Raw genomic sequence first — 16394 nt, 5'->3', positions numbered from 1 at the left:
GCGCGCTCTTTGCTGAACTACATTTCTTTGGCTGCATTTCCATTTGTAGTCTTCAGTTAGAATACTGAGCAAAACCCCCATTTCGTTTTCAGTCCTTTCAAGTATAGGATTAACGAAAAGATACCATGTAACCATAAATATTTATCAGCTTTAGAATTCACATGATTAGTAAAAGGAAGGTAAATAAATGCGCAAGAAAGTTATTGTCCAGACCCAATGAACTAAGAAAATGAAAAACTTGAAGAGAACAAGGTGGGAAACTTCTGGAATGCAACCTCTTACAAAAACTGACCTGCTATAACAAAGAAGAGCATGTTGTTTGGTGTATGAGTTGGGGATATCGCGTTATATTTATGTAAATGTTTAATATGAAGGCACGTTCTTCTAAACATTTTTCAGGATTTTCCCATATATATTAAAATCACAGGCTTGCTGCTTTTTTGTGCATGAACTTCTGTTTTATAAATTCCATGCGAGGATTGGAATAGCCCTCTTTTAATAGTATATGGTCCCCAAACCTCAATCAATTAATAAGGATGTTCCAGAGCCTTCCCTATGCCTTGCACCATGCTAAGAGTTTGTATGTATTTCTGTTGAAATCATATTAATTTGAACTTGATGAATATCATGTATTCAAAAGTTACTGGAAGATGCAACACACTGAAAAGAAAATAATAGCATTTATGTGTTATTCCTGACAAAATTTAAGCATGAAGATGTATCAGATAACTTCAAAATTAGGGGCATTCCATAAAAACCTGGCCTGTACTCTTAAAAAATATTAATGTCTTTAAAGACCAAGTAAGGCTGAGAGACTGTTACAGTAAAAGGAAGCTAAAGAGATTTGACAACTAAATACAATGCATGACACTGGATAGGACCCTGAATTAGGGGGAAAGTTGCTCTAAAGGATGTTATTGGGATAACTGAAAAAACCTGAACGTAGACCAGGGACTGTATATTAGAATTGCAGTGACGTTAAACTTTCCTGATTTTGATATTTCCACTGTGCTTATGTAAGAGAATGTCTTTGATCTTGGGAAATACAAGCCGAAGAAAATAAGGGTAAAAGAGCACTATGCCTGCACTTCATGGTTCATAAAAAAACAACAACAACAACAACAATATATATGTATGCTTATATATGCATAGACCCATGTATATGTAAACACAGGACACAAATGTAGCAAAATGTTCTAATGGGTAAAATGGGTAAAGGGAACTATTTGTACTATTCTTGCAACTCTTCTGTGAGTTTGAAATTATTTCAAAATAAAATTGAAATTAAAACAACTTATCAGAGCACATACTACATTTCTCATAACTCAGATGTTTTCAGTGATTTTACTATTGGTTAACCCTGAAACATTATCTTGAGCAAGGCACCAATGACCGAGATCAAAAAGTTTTACAACTGAGCTTTACAAGATTTATTTCCACTTTGAGAAGCATGCTGGAGACTGACAGTGGGGTGGGGGGGGGTGGTCATTAAGTCAATTATGTGTAATGGGATCTCGGCCTCCACATGTTTCCTCTTCTTTATCTTCACTCCTGGGAAATCAGTCAGAGAGAAAAATAACAGATGTACATTCAAACATCCTCCCTGTTGCACTCACTTTCCACGGAAATAAGGCTTGACCCTCCACCCTGGCTGTCTGGTGAGCATGTCACTTGGTTTGCAGCCTCAGAACCCCCCACCCCCGCCCCAGCCTCAGCTCCCCTCTGCGCAGAGCGGCACAAGCCACAGGTCAAGACTCACCCCCTCGTGAGCCTTTCCTGTCCCCAGAGCTGAGCTCTCCAATACCATAGCCATGGGCACATGTGGCTCTAGAGCACTTACAAGGTGGCTGGTCTAAATTTACATGTGCTGTGAGACCAAAATATATATTGAATTTTAAGACATCGTAAAAAAAAAAAAAAAAAGTTAAATATCTCATTAATAGGCTTGTGTATTGATTACATGCTGAAATGAGGATGTAACTGACAACAGCCCCCGCCTTCGGGTCTCACTGGCCTCAGAAGCATGTTTTCATCATAGCACCCAGGCGTGCTTGTTCACCTGGCAGTCGCCTCCTCCTAGACTGTAAGCTCCGTGAAGTCAGGGGCTTTGTTCGCTTTTGTATCCTCAGACTCTAGAAAAGTGCTCACGCTCTGATAAAGGGTGTGGAGTTAGTCATTAGCATCCACTCTTCTCGCTCTGTCCCCTCCCTCCGGGCAAGCCCTCTCTCCATGCTGCCCCTGTGCTTATCCAATTGAACTCATCATTCAAGGAGCAATCAAGTCCTACTTTCTCCATGAAAGCTTCTCTGCATCCTCACTCTTTCCCGGACTCCTATAATTATCTAGACAACTGAGTTTAAATATCAAATACCAATGATGTTTGGGTGGGTTTTAAGATAAGCCAGCAGATAACAACGCGGGAAGGGCATAGATGGAAGAAGATTAGCCAGTAGGATGAGTATGGTAACGCGTACATGCAGGCTCGCTCTATTTTTTGCTCTATTTTTGTGTGTGTTTGAAAGTTTCCATAATAAATAATAAATAAATATGGTCTCACACTTTTGCCTATTTTATGGGTTTAGTTTAGTTTAGTTTAGTTTTTTATCTTATCCTCCCAGTGAGAGCCTATGCCCAATGAGCTCTCCATTTGTGCCTTGTGGGTGATGGCTAGTATGATCTCTATAGCCCAGACCTCCCCAGTACTTGCTGAGTTAAATCCTACCTGAAGTGTTCAAAAAAATTCCACCAAGAGAAATGCAGAATTTTGCAGTGAGAACAAAGATCTAATTTGCCAGTCCATCTTCAGTTTCCTGGTTGTTCTTGCAGTTTGATTTCTGCTCTTACTTCTTTTTGGGCCTTAGAATTGATCCCAACTGACTGAGTGCTTTGCATCAGCACCAGGGTTCCGAGACATTTCTGAATAATCCACAATTATCAGAAAAGGAAGCCAAGTTTACATTCAGATTTTTTATTTGGCCCTCTCCCTTCTCTCTCCATAGATCCCTTTTGCTTCTCCCTTCTTTGTCCCACTGTTCAATGGGTAATAAAGGTACAAAAGAGGAAAGCACATTTGCTTTTCCATCAGCAAGATGCACTTTCAGGATTACTTTCCCTCTACACCAATAATTCAAAGAACATACTTTAAACATAAAATGAGGGGGAAGCGGCTGTGGCTCAATCAGTTGGGCTCCCGTCTACCATATGGGAGGCCCTGGGTTCGCATCCTGGGGCCTCCTTGTGAAGGCAGGCTCACCCACAAATGCCGCAGGGTGCCGCCTGGCCTGCCAAGCGCTGCACAGTGCCAACTCAGCAAGGTGACGCAAAAAAAAACATCACACACACACACAGAAGAACATGCAGCAAGTGGACACAGAGAGCAGACAGCAAGCAAGCCACAAGGGGGGAATAAATAAATAAAAATAAAAATAATACAGACACATAAGAACGCACAGTGAATGGACACGGAAAGCAGACAGCACGCAAAAAGTCACAAGGTGAGGGGATGAAAATAAATAAATAAAATAAATAAAATGAGGGTCCTGTGGACTATATTTAATAGTACAATTATTAAAATGTGGTTTTATCAATTATAACAAATGTACCACACCAACGCAAGGTGTTAATAATATGAGTGGTATATGGGAACCCTGTATTTTATGCATGATTTTCCTGTAAATCTACAAAATCTCTAACAAAAACAAAGAAAAGAACGAAACAAAACTGGGGGCAGTAGAGGTGGTGGTGGGGAATAAATTATTGTTTAAGAGGTAGAGTTTCTGTTGGGGGCAAGAGAAAAGCTTGGTAATGGATGGTGGTAAAGCACAACATTGTGAATGTAATTAATACCCCTGAATTGTACACTTAACATGGTTAAAATGGGAAATTTGGTGTTGTATATTTTAAACAATAAAAATTGTTTAAAAACTAAAAAATTAGGACTTAGTAATGTGATAATCCACACTCTCCTATACCTAATAGACTTTCAAATTTCAAATAGGATCAGAAAGTCCATGAGAATAGTCACAGTAAGAAAGGTTTGCAAACAGCACCCCAAGAAGACAACTGCTTGGCCTACATACAGTGTCCAAATCCTTCAGGTAGAAAATCAGGCTAAAAATACAGCAGCAGTAGCCACTTCATGACTCCAGAGGTGCCCAGAAAAGGATGCATGGATCCTTTGTAATTGATTTTCAATTCTTTCTCTAAAAACTTGGGAAAAACATTTTGGTGGGAGAGTAATTTCAAGGCTTAATAAATTTGGAAAGAAGGGAGTCTAATTACTTATGTGGAGAGCACCCAGGCAGGAAAGACCAAAGAGCTAGACAAAAACAGAAGTCTGAAACCCCAACTCTGATTATAACACATTAAAAACCCCACATTAGGACAAAGCAGTCACATGGGCTTTCTCTCCCTCGGAACTGATTTCTTTATCTTAAGTTTATTCTTGCCTTTCTGTTCTGCCAAACATCGAGAACTTTGTTTCAACAAGTCTTGTAACCTCTGGGAGGTACTTCCCATCCCTGCTCCCAGCACACACTTTCCTTCATGAATAGAATTTCTTGCTAAGGTACCTTCTGTATAACTACGCTAGGCAGAATAACCGCCCCCCCCCCCCCCCAGATGCCCACCTCTTAATCCCTGGAATCTATAAATAGGTGATCTTACATAGCAAGGGGAAATAAGGTTGCAGATGGAATTACAGATGCTAATCAACCAACTTTAAAATGGAGATTATACTGGATTATCCAACTTGGTCTAATATAACCACAGTGTCCTCAGAATGAACGAGGGAGGCAGGAGGGTCAGTGCCAGTGTGACGCGATGTGAGAAAGACTCCACCGGCCCTTGCTGGTTCTGAAGATGGAAAGGGGACTGAGAACGAGAGAACCGAGGCCGCCTCTAGATGCTGGGAAAGGCAAGAAAGCCCGTTCTCCCCTAGAGCCTCCACAGGGCACACAGCCCTGTCAACGCCTTGATTTTAGCCCACTGAGAATCATTTTGGAATTTGACACCCAGGATTGTAAGAAAATAACTTTGTGTTGTTTTAAGCCACCAAGTTGGTGGCAACTTTTTTGCAGCAGAAAGAGGAAACTAATACAATAACTGCTTACAAAAGACGGGGAAAACAGGGCCTTAATTTTTAACTTGCTTAAAACCAGCAATTTGAACAGAGTGATTCCTAAAATTGAAGGTGCCGACTCCCCTGAAGCACCTGCCACTCCACATGTCCCCCTTGGGGGACAGGCACCGCCACTCAAATCAGGAATTTGGCCACCACAGGGGGCTACCAGAAACCAAAGATGCTTAGGGACGAATTGGCACCTTCCTCAGATGTTTACTATCACTTGCTTTCCTCAACATCATTTGCAAACAGAATAATCATGTCTATAATATCAAATAACTTCTTTCAGTAAACTATTTCAACTGTTTATCACAGTATGATTTCTCAAATTTTTAAAATGTTATTTTAATTTATATTGAATACTAGTGACATTAAACATTTTCAAATATTTATTTTGGGGGAGGAATTGCCATTTTATGTCCTTTCTTCAATGCTGCAGTAGCGTATTTGCCTTTTATTAATTAGCAAGGTTTCTTAATGTTGCAGTGTAGTTGATTTTTTTCCTGCCCAGTTTCTGATTTCCTTTCTGTTTGGGACTTCTCCTTCATTTGAATCCTGGTATAAGTAAAAAGAAAGATTTCTACTATAGAAGCCAACAGAGTCAGATGCTCTACTTCCCAAAGTCCTTTCAGCTGATCAGCTGCAGCTATCTAGGACTTCAAATTGGGAGCTCGTGATGTAAAGAAGCAGGGAAAGATGGGAATTTATTCTGGTAATGTGGCAGGCAGGTGAAGCAGTGTCAGCAGCAGCACATGCTATCTATGTTTACAGGACAGTTAGATTTTTAAGGGGAAAAAATGCTTTAGGACATCAATTATTCAAAATAGCCCTTTCTCCAAGTCCTATACAAAGTAAGCTACTTTATATATTGTCAACTGTTGATTATCAAGAGACATATTATCCAGTTTTAGATCTTTGGAATCATCTGATTTCTTCTTCACTTTTGTCCAGCTACCTGCCTTTTGAGTTTTGGCCTCATCATTTCCATCTGTCCTTGACAAGGCAGAGAAAGAAAAGATATGAAACACAACTTGGGAAGCAGACTTGGCCCAGTGGTTAGGGCATCCGTCTACCACATGGGAGGTCCGTGGTTCAAACCCCGGGCCTCCTTGACCTGTGTGGAGCTGGCCCATGCGCAGTGCTGATGCGCGCAAGGAGTGCCGGGCCACGCAGGGGTGTCCCCCGCGTAGGGGAGCCCCATGTGCAAGGAGTGCGCCCCATAAGGAGAGCCGCCTAGCGCGAACGAGCAGCCTGCCCAAGAATGGCGTTGCACACACGGAGAGCTGACACAACAAGATGATGCAACAAAAAGAAACACAGACTCCCATGCCGCTGACAACAACAGAAGTGAACAAAGAAGAAGACACAGCAAATAGACACAGAGAACAAACAATGGGGGTGGGGTGGCGGGGGGGAGGGAAGAGAAATAAATAAATAAATCTTAAAAAAAAAAACACACAACTTGATCACTGTGACTGCCTGCCAATTAGGGTTTTGTTACAGAAAAGTTTAAAACTTCCAGCTCATTTTGAGACAAAAGGGGCTAATCTGGTTAAGAAAAAGTAGACTGTGCTGTGTCAGCAACAAGGAGCAATAACACTTCTAAAAATGTGAATAGTAATTTTTTCCTAAACTGAAAATCCTTTATTTTTTTCTGATTACAAAAGTTATATAAGGGAGGGAAGTGGATGTGGCTCAAGCGATTGAGCTCCCACCTCCCATATGGTAGGTCCCTGGTTCAGTTCACAGTGCCTCCTAAAGACGACAGTGAGCTGGTGCTGACAGGCAGGTGCAGCAAGCTGATGCAACAAGATGACGCACAAGAGACATGAGAAGAAAAACGTAATAAGAGACACCACAAAGCAGGGAACAGAGGTGGCTCAAGCAATTAGGAGCCTCCCTCCCATATCAGAGGTCCTGGGTTCAGCTCCTGAAGACACTAGGGAGATGAACAGACACAGCAAGTGCAAACAACAAGAGGATGGGAATAAATAAATAAATAAAATATATATATTTTAAAGTTATATAGGGGAGCAAATGTGGCTCAAGTGGTTGAGCACCTGCTTCGCACATAGAGATCCCAGTTTTGATCCCTGGTACCTCCTGAAAACAAAATTTAAAAAACAAACAAATGAAAAAAAAGAACAACGCAAATGGAAAAATCAACTCAGGGGAGCTGGTGTAGCTCTGTGGTTGAATGCTGCCTTCCCACATACAAGGTCCCAGGTTCAAACTCTGGCCCTGGTACCTTTCAAAAAAAAACAAGTTATTTGGTTTCTGGTAAAAGCAAATGGAAATGTATAAACAGATTATTCACTTATTATTTCACATAAAATTAATAAATATTTCCATTTTTCATTTACTCATTTATATTTGAAATCTGTTTTGTTTTGATTCGTGAATAATATGTTCCCTTTCGTATTGTTTCCCTTCATATTTGCCTCAGAGGTTGTATAAGAAGTACTAAAGAGCTGCATATGACCTTAGGGTGGGGAGCTGGCTACTGCTGCCCTATGGATTTCAGTTTCACAGGCTGTTTATTTCTAATTCTCTTTAGCACAGCGAAATCACTTTTCACCTTTACCCCCAACTAAGACCATGGACTGAAAATGGTCATGTGGATGTGCCTTCACATGCAATAAAAAGTTGCCACAGCTTCTGCTTATTCTGTAAACAGAAATGATTTTGCACTATAAAATTATGTTCCATGCAAGCTTGAATTTACACTTAATGGCTGATTTCTAGAATGTGAAATACAGATCCAGTATGTTTTGTGCAAATGACCCTGTTTATTTATTTAATATATCACATAAATACTTTGAGAGCAATTACTAAAACTTATCACAGTTTTTCCAAAAGTTATATGGAACTGCAAAGATATCCTAAAATATGAGCAAATGTCTCAGCCACTGGAGGCTTGTGCATCTGTTTCAAGTACATTCTGGCAAACTATGCATATTATTATCCTTATATGTATGCCACAGTTTCACAAATGAATGACCAGAATCCTCTCTCCTATCTTTGTTTCCTCTTGGGTAAGAGAGTATGCAAGTATTGGCTAACACTGAGAAGAGCTGGTTGTCAGAGTTCTAGAAAAAGATCCATAATTGTGACATCTCAACATCAGCTAGGGGAGTCAATTAGTAAAGGAACCACAGTAAATTGGCCATTATTAAGGTTGGAGGACTGGAATTTTAAGTGATGAAGGGTATTAAAACAGGCTCCATAGGAGGGAAAAAAATGTCCCATTAACGCTAGTGAGAAATCACAAAATTGAAATGGTGCTCATCTGTAAAGTAAAATAACTAAAGAGATGCCAAAGGAGAGTGAGTCACGAGCACATGAGTTTTAAGAAGTTGCACTCAAGAGACAGATCAGGCAATCCTGCTTACACCATCACATGACATGCCCCGAGGCCTAGTATTTAATTAAAAGAAGCAGCGGGGCTCAGCTGAGGCCAGAGGAACCCTGTTCTTCTTAGCAGATGGGGCCAAAGGAGTTAAAAGTTAAAAACTGATTGCCTGGGTCTGTGAGAATTCAGCATGGAATGTCGATACCGTTTCCTGGGATTCCTGCTTCTGGCTGCAGGCTTGCCGCTTGATGCCGCCGTGCGTGAGTAACTCTCAGTTCCTGTGTTTAACCCAATCTTTGGTTTTTGGCTGAAATGAACAGGGGTGTTGATGTCCTCTGAGCTAGAACTGGGAATGAGCTCCTGAGAAAGTAGTCATGGCCTCACTCGTTTCTTCTTCCAGAAACCACTGGGAATTCTGATACTATAGCAAAAGCCTTCCAGTTCCTTTCTTTGCTTCAGGCTCATGGAAAGTAAAAACCGTGCAACCTCTCTCTTATGCAATTGCCACCCACTTTCCTGCCAGACAGCAGCTGGGGTGAGGGGTACTGTCTCTGGCCCCAGAACAAAGCAACTCTCTAAGCTTCATCCACTTTCAACCAATACGGTAGAAACTTCAGATGAAATGGGGCCGACAATCTGGAGGTAGTCATTCTAATAACCCCAGCCCCGAAGCCCTTTCTAATCCTACTGATCTTTCTTCACAGACCTGCAGGAACTTGCTGCTGCTAATGAGGTTACTGAAAGACGAGCTAAAGCCCTAGTTCTCTCCTCTGGTTCCGTGCCAGAGGCCGAGAAACTTTTAACAACGCTGGTGCCCAGATCAGTGAAATCAGAATCTTTGAAAGTGGAACTGGAGCATGGCTGTTTTAAAAGCTCCTCTTGTGATGTGAATGTGCAGGCAGGGTTGAGGAGCACTGACTTAGAGCATTGCCCACCTGTCCAGCCCAGAGAATGGGTGACGATGACAGCCCCCACCCTCCAGGCAAAATTAGTGTGGAGTGGAGAAGGAAGGGGACCACATGTCACCCGGCAGGTCCACCCGGCCTTGCTCCAATAGAGTAGTGACATCCACCAGATGAAGTGTCCAGGGCTCCTGACACTTCCAAACAACTCCACAGGGAAAACTTGAACAGAAAGGGGAAACGGTTGTCTTCAGACCAGACCAGGTAGGGGCTGAGAAGAGACTGGCATCTCCCTAGCACCCACAGGTGTCGGTCTCCCTGGTGTCCACTTGGCTCACATTGCTCGTGTAATGTGCACAACCACCTACGTGGAGCAGATGTTCCTCTCTCTAGCCAGCAGGTGAGGAAACCAAGAGCCTAGGTCTTGCTTAGGCCAGGTGGGAAACAGGAAGACCTTGGACGCAGGGCCTGGGAAGCCTGTGCACAGCCTCATTCCACTCCTTCACCCCGAGGGAGAGTAAAACCCTTCAATTACGGTTGTCTTTTGTCCTTGCAGAGTTGGATCAGGGGGTGCGGGTCTGGAGAAGGGAGGAAGGCGGTGGGAACCCTGGAGCCCGCGAGAGGTCCGCGCCCCTGGCCACAGAGGGTTGCACGGCGCCTGCGTTCTCAAGGGAGGAGTGGAGAGGATGGGAGGAGTGGAGAGGATGGGAGGAGTGGCGGGGGCGCCGGGTGTCCCCTGTGGCGAGGGGTGCAGGGGGAGTGAGGCGGCGAGGCGCGGCCGGTTCTGCTGGGAAGCCCTGAGGCCGGAGGCTGGGCCCGCGAGGCCGCAGACACCCTCCCTCTGCTCCGCCTGAGGCCTAGGAAAGGCCCCGCGTTTCCTCACGGGCCCCAGCACTGCGACGGCGGCCGCGGGCATCCGCGCCCGCAGAGGCGCGGGGCCGGCGCGGTGAAGGACCCCGGCCGGCGGGCGGCTGGCGCGGGGGTCCGCTGACAGCCCCGGGAGGCCGCACTGTGACCATCCCGTGCCACAGAGGGGGAAGCCGGCCACGGGCGGGCCGGGGCTTGCGTCAGGCTCACGCAGCCGGGGCGGTAGTGAGCGCTCCCTCCCGCCCTGGCCCTTCCTGCTAGGGTCTGGAGTGGGAGAGACCGGGGGTCCCTGAGCGCCGCGCGGCTGGCCCACAGCACTTCGCTTCATTGCATTTCCTCATGTGCAAACCTGGGCGCTAGGAGTCTTGTGAGATCAACTAACAGAAGGTGCTGGGCGCAGGAGAGTCCATGGTGGAATTTACTACTAGGACAGACTCCCTGAGAGGGACAGAGGCCGGGGAACCGAGTTCGACTTCTCTGCACCAGCACCGCTTGGCTCAGTCCAACAGAGGGTGGCTCCAGGCCCCCAACCTGCCGGGCAGTGTAAACAACACCCGGACTTGCCTGGCTTGGTCTTGCCCCAGACTCAGTATTAGGGCTCGACAAAAACCAGGAACGTGTAGGATTTAGCGGTGTGTCAAACAGGAGGGGATTCCTTGCCATGCGTCCTACACTTCGCCATCCTAGCCCTGGGACAAAGGAGAATGGAGAAGGTGTTGACAAGTAAACAAGCAGCCGCTGCCGCCACCTCTCTGCCCCAGGCCAGCCTAGGGAGTCCAGGGTGTAGACGGAAAAGCCGCAGGGGTGCGGGCTGTGATACTGCATGTGCTTTCCTACCTGCCCCCCACCACTTTCTTTCTTTTAAATATCTGCTTGCTACTGGATTTATTTTATTTTTATTTTAAATTCAACTTTTTATTTTAAGATAATTGTAGATTCACATGCTTCGTAAGAAATTATACAGATGATTCCATTTATATGGAATGTCCAGAATAGGCAAATCAAAGGAGACAGAAAGTCGATTGCTGGTTTCCTAGGGCTGGGGGACTGAGAAGAAATGGGAGCCCCTGCTAATGGGGATGTGCGTCTTTTTTTGGAGTAATGCATTGTTCTAAAATTGCTGATGGTGATGGTTACACAACTCTGTGAATATATCAAAAATAATTGTATTGTACACTTAAAAAGAATAATACTACAGAGATTCCTTGTATCCTTTACACAGTCTGCCCAATGGTAACACCTTGCAAACCTGTTTTAGTGACAACCTATGAACAATGATACAGTCAAGATACAGAACATTTCAAATCACTGCAAGAATTCCTCATGAACTTTTTTTTTTTTTTTTTTTTTTGAGGTACTGGGACTGGGGATTGAACCTGGGACCTCGGATGTGGGAAGCCAGCACTCAAACACTGAGCCACATCGGCTTCCCTACGCTGGTTTTCTCTTTTGTTTTGCTTGTTGTCTGTTGCTTTTGTGTTTTTTCTGGAAGCATCAGAACGAACCTGGGACCTCTCATGTTGGAGGTGGACACCCAACGGCTTGAGCCACATTCACTCCCCTTCATGAACTTTTATAGCCACACATCCCCAGTCTCTGGCAATCACTAATCATTTCAGCATTTATTTAATTTTGTCCTTTCAAAAATGCCATATAAATAGAATTATGGAGTATGTAACCTTTTGGAATTGGATTTTTCACTCAACATAATTCCCTAGAGATCATTGAAGTTGTTGCATATTTCAACTATAAGGTCCTCTTTATTGCTGAGTAGTATTCCGTGGTATATATATATATTTTTTTTTAAAGATTTATTTTTTATTTATTTCTCTCCCCTTACCCGCTCCACCCCCCCAGCTGTCTGTTCTCTGTGTCTATTCGCTGTGTGTTCTGTATCTGCTTATATTCTTGTCAGCGGCACCCAGAATCCGTGTGTCATTTTGTTGCGTCATCTTGCTGCGTCAGCTCTCCGTGTGTGTGGCACCATTCCTGGGCAGGTTGCACTTTTTTCGCGCTGGGCAGCTCTCCTTACAGGTTGCGCTCCTTGCGCTTGGGGCTCCCCTACGCAGGGGTCACCCCTGTGTGGCATGGCACTCCTTGTGCGCATCAGCTCTGTGCATGGGCCAGCTCATCACATGGGTCAGGAGGCCCTGGGTTTGAACCTTGGACCTCCCATGTGGTAAATGGATGCCCTATCCGTTGGACCAAATCTGCTTCCCTTCCATGGTATATTATACCGTAGTTTGTTTAACCATTCACCCATTGAAGAGCATCTGGGTTGTTTCCAGGGTGGGTTGTTATGAATAAAGCTGCTCTGAACATCCAGGTATGGGTTTGTGGGGGAATCTAAGTTTCTATTTCTCTGGGATAAATGCCCAAGAGTGCAATTACTGGGTTGTATGGTAATTGCATGCTTAGTTTTGTAAGAAATTTCCAACCTCTTTTCCAGACTGGCTGTACCATTTTATATTCTCACCAGCAATTTATGAGTGATTCAGTTTCTCTACTTCCTCACCTATTTTTTGGTGGTGACACTTTTTTTTTTTTTTAATTTTAGTCACTCTGACAGGTGAGTAGTGAGATCTCAATATCAATTTAATTTGCATTTCCCTAATTGCTAATGATATTGAGTATCTTTTCATGTGCTTATTTGTTACCCATATATAATTCTTTGGAAAAGTGTCTGTTCAAATCTTTTGCTTGTTTTTTGGGTTTTTTTTCAAATGGCACATTTGTTTTCTTACTGCTGGGTTTTTGTTCCCCCCACCCCAGCAGGGTCTTTTTTTTTTTTTTTTTTGTCAAATGGAATTTATTTTTTAAAATTAAACTAACAACACACTGTTTATCTTTTTTTACATTTTAAAAAACAGATTATTGAAGTGTATCACTCACACATGACCATACATAAACAATAAGTATATAGTAAAAGTTGTGAACTTACAAAACAAACATGTATAACATTATACAGGGATTCCATATATCACCCCACCACAAATAACTTGCATTGTTGTGAAACATTTGTAACAAATGATGAAACAGCATCGTCAAAGTATTATTATTAACTATAGTCCATATCTAACATTTAGTGTGTTTGTCCCACAACCCACCCTATTATTTTTTTGTTCATAAACCATATAATTTAAGTAAAGTGTACAATCACTGGCATTTGGTATAATCACTGAATTGTGCTTTCATCACTTCAATCAGTATTAGAGCATTTTCATTACTCCAAAAAGAAAGAAAAACAATAAAAAACCAAACTATTATACCCATATGTTAGCACTAATTACAAATCTATAATAATGTATATATAATAATGTGCTTTCACCATTTCTATTCATTTCCAAACATTTATAAACAACTTTTTACCAATTCTGCACAGATATTTATGACTCTTACTCCTTCCTGGTGATTTAATTAATATACAATGGCCTTCTGCATCTCTTTTTTCTTTTTTCTTTTTTTTTTTACAATTAATGTCTGTTTTGTCCAATACCAGTATAGCTACTCCTCCTCTCTTTTTATTAATATTTGTGTGAAATATATTTTTTCAACCTTTCGCTTTCAGTTTATTTGCACCTTGGGTCTAAGGTGAATCTCCTGCAGACAGCATATGGATGGCTCATGTTTTCTTATCCATTCTGTCACCCTGTGTCAATTGATTGGGGAGTTTAATCCAATAACATTCAATATTACTGTAAAGGCATTACTTCAACCATTTTCCTTTGACTTTCATATGTCATATCTTATTTTGTCTATCTCTTTACCTTTTTGGCTGCCCTTTCTGACAGTCTTCACTTCTACACTCTCCTACAAGCCTCTCTCTCTTGTCTTTTCTTTTCTGGCTGCAGAACTCCCTTCGTGTTTCCTATAGAGCTGGATTCTTGTTTATGAACTCTATTGGTTTCTGTTTATCTGCGAATATTTTAAACTCACTGTCATGTTTGAAGGACAGTTTTGCCAGATACAGAATTCTTAGCTGGCAGTTTTTCTCTTTCAGTATCTTAATTATATCACACCACACTCCTCTTGCTTCCATGGTTATTAAAGAGAAATCTGCACTAAGTGTTATTGGATGTACCTTGTATGTGATGTTTCACTTCTCCCTTGATGCTTTCAGAGTTTTCTCTTTATCTTTGGCATTTTGAATATCAAGTGTCTTGGGGTAGTCTATTTGTTTGCCTGGGGCAGCAGGGGGGTTGTTTGAAAAGGCAAACTATCTTTAGGTCCCTGCTCTCAAGACAAAGTCGTCCTCACGCCCCCCCCCCACCTCCAGGCCTGGAGGTTTGCAACCCCTCCAATGTAGCAGACCAAGTTCGCTGACCAAAATCTGAACTTGCCGTAGGTTGTATCCTTCCCTTTCCCGCCCCCTCTTGGAGAAGAGGACCCCAGCAACCCCTTCAGTCTTCAGTTGCTGCAGTCTGCAGACTGCTATTTGCTCCAAGGGTGGGAGGATGGATGCCAGCTGCTGCTTCTGCAGCTTTACTGGATTTTTCAGGCAGCTAGTACTCTTTCCTTTGCCCCTCTCTCTTCTGGGTGATGTCTCACCGTCCCCTGGTATCCTGAGCCCCAGTGCAGTCTTCCAGAGTCTCCACCTGTCCTCCAGCTATTTTTTCTGGGAGAGAAGTGATCCCCCTGCCTCTCTAATCCTGCATCTTCCCGGAAGTCCCCTCATTATTAGGTTTTGAGAATTCTTTATATATTCTAAGGACTAGTTCTTTGTTGGATATGTAGTTTGCAAGTATTTTCTTCCAGTCTGTAACTTGTGTTTTCATCCTTTTCACATGATGTTTCACAGAGCAAACGTTTTTAATTTTGATGACGTCCAGTTTATCAGTTTTTCCTTTTATGCATCATGCTTTTGGTGTCAAGTCTAGGAATTCTTTGACTGGTTTTGGTTGCTGAGAATTTTGTCTTTGGATTTTTTTCTTTTAAATTTGTAGTTTTTATGTTTTACCTTTAAATCCATGATCCATTTTAAGTTAATTTTTTTTAATAATATTTGAGGTTTAGGTTGAAGTTTGTATTTTGGCTGTGGATGTTCAATTTACTCTAGCACCATTTCTTGAAAAGGCTATCCCTCCTCCATTGAATTGCTTTTGCATCTTAGTCAAAAATCAGTTGGGCATATTTGTCTGGATCTATTTCTGGGTTTTCTATTCTGTTCCATTGATCTATGTATCTATCCCTTGTCATGCTTCTTTTAAGTTTGTATTTTTCCTTGATGTCTGGCATTTAAAGTCAGAGGAGAAATCTGTGTTTTGATTATGTTTCTGGGAACACTGATTTTCTCTCAGGTTCTGAGGCAGAGAGAGACTCTCTCAAACAGTGGAAAGAACTGTTCCTGGGAATCAAAAGATGTGAATCTTCCTTTCCATTCTAATAAAGACCAGCCCTGGATAATCATATCACTTCTCTAGGCCTGAATTTCTTTATCTATAAATATTTGAACAAAATAACCTTAGCTCTTTCCCAGTTTATCTACTAGTCTATGATTCAACTTAAGTGAATTTCCAGTTGTAAATATTTATTTATAAACATACATTTCCTGCCCTCCCTTTGTATCTGTGCCCAAATAGGGACAATCTCCCAGAACCACAGGATGTTTGGTTTTTCTCTGGTTTGAGACCCAGAGAAGACACATGGCCTGAGCTCACACAGTGCATTTAGTAACAGAGCCAAGGCTAGAAACCAGGTTTTGTGACTCCTGGTCCAGTGTGCTTTCCCAGACCAACTGCTCCTCTTATAAGAGGGAAACAACAAGCTGGTCTCTACCAGACAGGTAGACTAGTAGAAAGAGGTTAGGTGGCACTCTTTCAATTTGGCTTCTCTGAGCATCTACTAAATACCACACCTTGTGGTGACCCTCTTCCAAGATTAAAGAGAAGAATTGGTTTCTTCTGTTAGCCACAGCCAGGACAAGACACAAGATCATTTAAATTGATAAAACAATTTAAGATAGTGCATTATTAGGGGTTGGCTGTGGGTGATAGACAGTTGAGCTTTTGGCTATGAGTAACAAAATGCCCAAATACATTAAAAGTAAGACACTTACTAGCTCACACAATCAGTCCAGAGGTAAAGAGGGCTAGAACAGCAGCTCAACAATGTTTTCAAGGACTCTGTTTCTTTTCATTTTCCCTCTCTGCCA

At 42.5% G+C, this 16394-nt stretch overlaps 1 protein-coding gene across 1 annotated transcript in view; it reads left to right on the top strand.

Moving 5' to 3' along the window:
* The first annotated feature begins 8198 nt into the window (after positions 1 to 8198).
* The window catches only part of GPNMB (glycoprotein nmb), a 28603-nt gene continuing 20407 nt past the window's right edge, over positions 8199 to 16394 (top strand). Inside the window, exon 1 of the mRNA XM_004461342.5 lies at positions 8199 to 8734. Coding sequence (XP_004461399.1) covers positions 8665 to 8734 — 70 coding nt within the window. The 5' untranslated portion in view covers positions 8199 to 8664. The remainder of the gene's footprint in view (positions 8735 to 16394) is intronic.

This window comes from Dasypus novemcinctus, chromosome 5 (assembly GCF_030445035.2).
Source record: "Dasypus novemcinctus isolate mDasNov1 chromosome 5, mDasNov1.1.hap2, whole genome shotgun sequence".
NCBI classification, from domain to species: domain Eukaryota; kingdom Metazoa; phylum Chordata; class Mammalia; order Cingulata; family Dasypodidae; genus Dasypus; species Dasypus novemcinctus.
The sequence above is the reverse complement of the archived record's forward strand: the minus strand, read 5'-3'. Positions and strand labels throughout refer to the sequence as shown.